General features: G+C 47.1%; 1 protein-coding gene across 1 annotated transcript; it reads left to right on the top strand.

Moving 5' to 3' along the window:
- Positions 1 to 762: 762 nt before the first annotated feature.
- HD556DRAFT_1451087 (uncharacterized protein) lies at positions 763 to 1,791 on the top strand (the record flags this gene model as incomplete). The annotated part of the gene is made up of 1 exon (XM_041307875.1): positions 763 to 1,791. The coding sequence occupies one exon, from the start codon at positions 763 to 765 to the stop codon at positions 1,789 to 1,791; it is 1,029 nt and encodes a 342-aa protein (XP_041152547.1).
- Positions 1,792 to 2,074: the final 283 nt, after the last annotated feature.

Consider the following 2,074-nt stretch of genomic DNA (forward strand, 5'->3'; position numbering starts at 1 on the left):
TACGCGCGCGCTTGAGCGCCCTATAGCGCCAGCCATCCGGAAGCATCCATCCACTGTCCACCAAGTTCTCTAGTGCGTATGTTTCCATTTCTCTTATCTGTGTATCATTCCACCTTTATTTTTATCATGGACCCTTACTTACATATAGCTTTACATACCTTACTCGGTAGCGCTTCGGCTCCGTGTGACAGCGCTTAGGCGCCGTATATAAGCGCCAGCATTACATACTATTAAGAACTTTTGGAACTTTGCACTCTACCTCCCACTTACCCACTTACTACCTAGCAGAGTATAGTTGCAATCTATTCCTTGGTACCTCGCACTCGCATCTCTTGTCTTGCATCATATCACCACTTAAGCAAACTCACACTTACTCTCACTTGTTTCCGCTCACGCGTGCGCGTGCTTCCCGCGCCTCGCGCGTACCTTCGCTTTCCCGCGCTTCGCATCAGCCAACCAGTAGCGCCTTCGGCGCGCACTACTAGATCCTTGCTGCACTTGCTTCCCCTTTAGGGTCGAACGCACTTGTCGTCTCAAGTATAGCAGACTAGGCAACACGCGACCTTACAACATTTACAGATACAGTCAGGAGCTTTGTTTGTTCCTCTCTGTATTGTTGTTTCTACAACTGGAGCCCACCGCGAGGGGTCCATCTGGTTTAGTTTTGATTAAGTGATTTTGATTTTAGGAATTCTCGATGAACCCGTACTTCGGACCTGACGACCCGACGATATTTCCGACGTACCCGCAGTTTTTCCCATCATGCCCGACAGATTTGGCATGCCATTCAGGACAGAACAATCAGCCCCAAGATTCACTGGCGATGTTTACGGAGTTTTCGCATTTTTGCAATCTGTAGACCAACTCGGACAAAAGTGCAATTTATCGGACACTGAGCTCATCAAGTATACTCTCAGATATATCCAATGCGACCACAAAGAACTATGGGCAGGATGCCCTGAGGCCCGAGGTACATCTTGGTTAGATTTTACTAACGAAATTTTGTTGTCCTACCCAGAAGGAGGCATACACGAGTATACCCGACCTGATCCGAAGCCCGAAATACCCGAACCCGAGGAATCCGATGATTATGAATGGTGGACACTTCCCCTAAGTGACGAATACACACCCGCACAAGAACGCCTAACTTCAGAAATAGAAATCTCTGCACCCGAAGACCCTATCGCAACATCCGACGCCCCAGAGGGAGTCCGAAGTCCCGAAATTTCGGACTTGACCTTCGGACAAGTTCAGTTACCATCGGAACAATTGGATGTATTCGTAGAAGTCATTAATGCAGACGTACTAACATCAGAAGTCTTAGATTCAGAACTAACGTCGCTAGAAGACAACGTACCCGAGATACCCAAAACATCGGCCGACGAATTCCCCGAAATATGGGATATTTGTACCAGGAGTTTAGATCACGAACTCGTTTTACCTTCTCCAGATCGCACTGATCATTTTGTTCACGCAGTAGCCGTCGCTTTAATTCTCACCGGTTATGTCACTTGGTCTAGGTATCATTTTGAATTGTCACACCCGAAAATCCGCACGTCAAAACCCAAAACACCCAAAACACATTTTCCTGTCATCCCGAAGATATGCCCTGTTCACCTGCAGTTTCCCTGCATAGTTTCGCCCTACCGTCACCCGTCGCATCGGATCCGAAATATCCGACTCCATCATCTGGTCTACCGACACTTTCAATACCCTCGTCCATCGCACTCCCAGATCGCGTTTTACCAGTATGAAAGCCAACGACATCTTTACCTTAGGAAAAAGCTATAGTTCGAAACCCCGAAATTTCGGGTAACGCGATACCCAAAAACGCGCATATATGTTCATAGCTTGCACATACTAGCATCGCACGTTTCACCCCGGGATTAGGCCGGTGTTTCATATCTCAATAACCCGAAAAATCCCTATCCTCATACATCCGCACCTACAGAAGAAACTAATAGTACACAGACATTCGAATCCGAACGCACACTAATAACCCCTATTTATATAGCATTTCATCTTCGAACTGCGCATCGCGCTGTAGAAACAACAATACTGAGAGGAACAAAAC

This window comes from Suillus plorans (assembly GCF_016647745.1).
Source record: "Suillus plorans strain S12 chromosome Unknown HD556scaffold_120, whole genome shotgun sequence".
Taxonomy (NCBI): domain Eukaryota; kingdom Fungi; phylum Basidiomycota; class Agaricomycetes; order Boletales; family Suillaceae; genus Suillus; species Suillus plorans.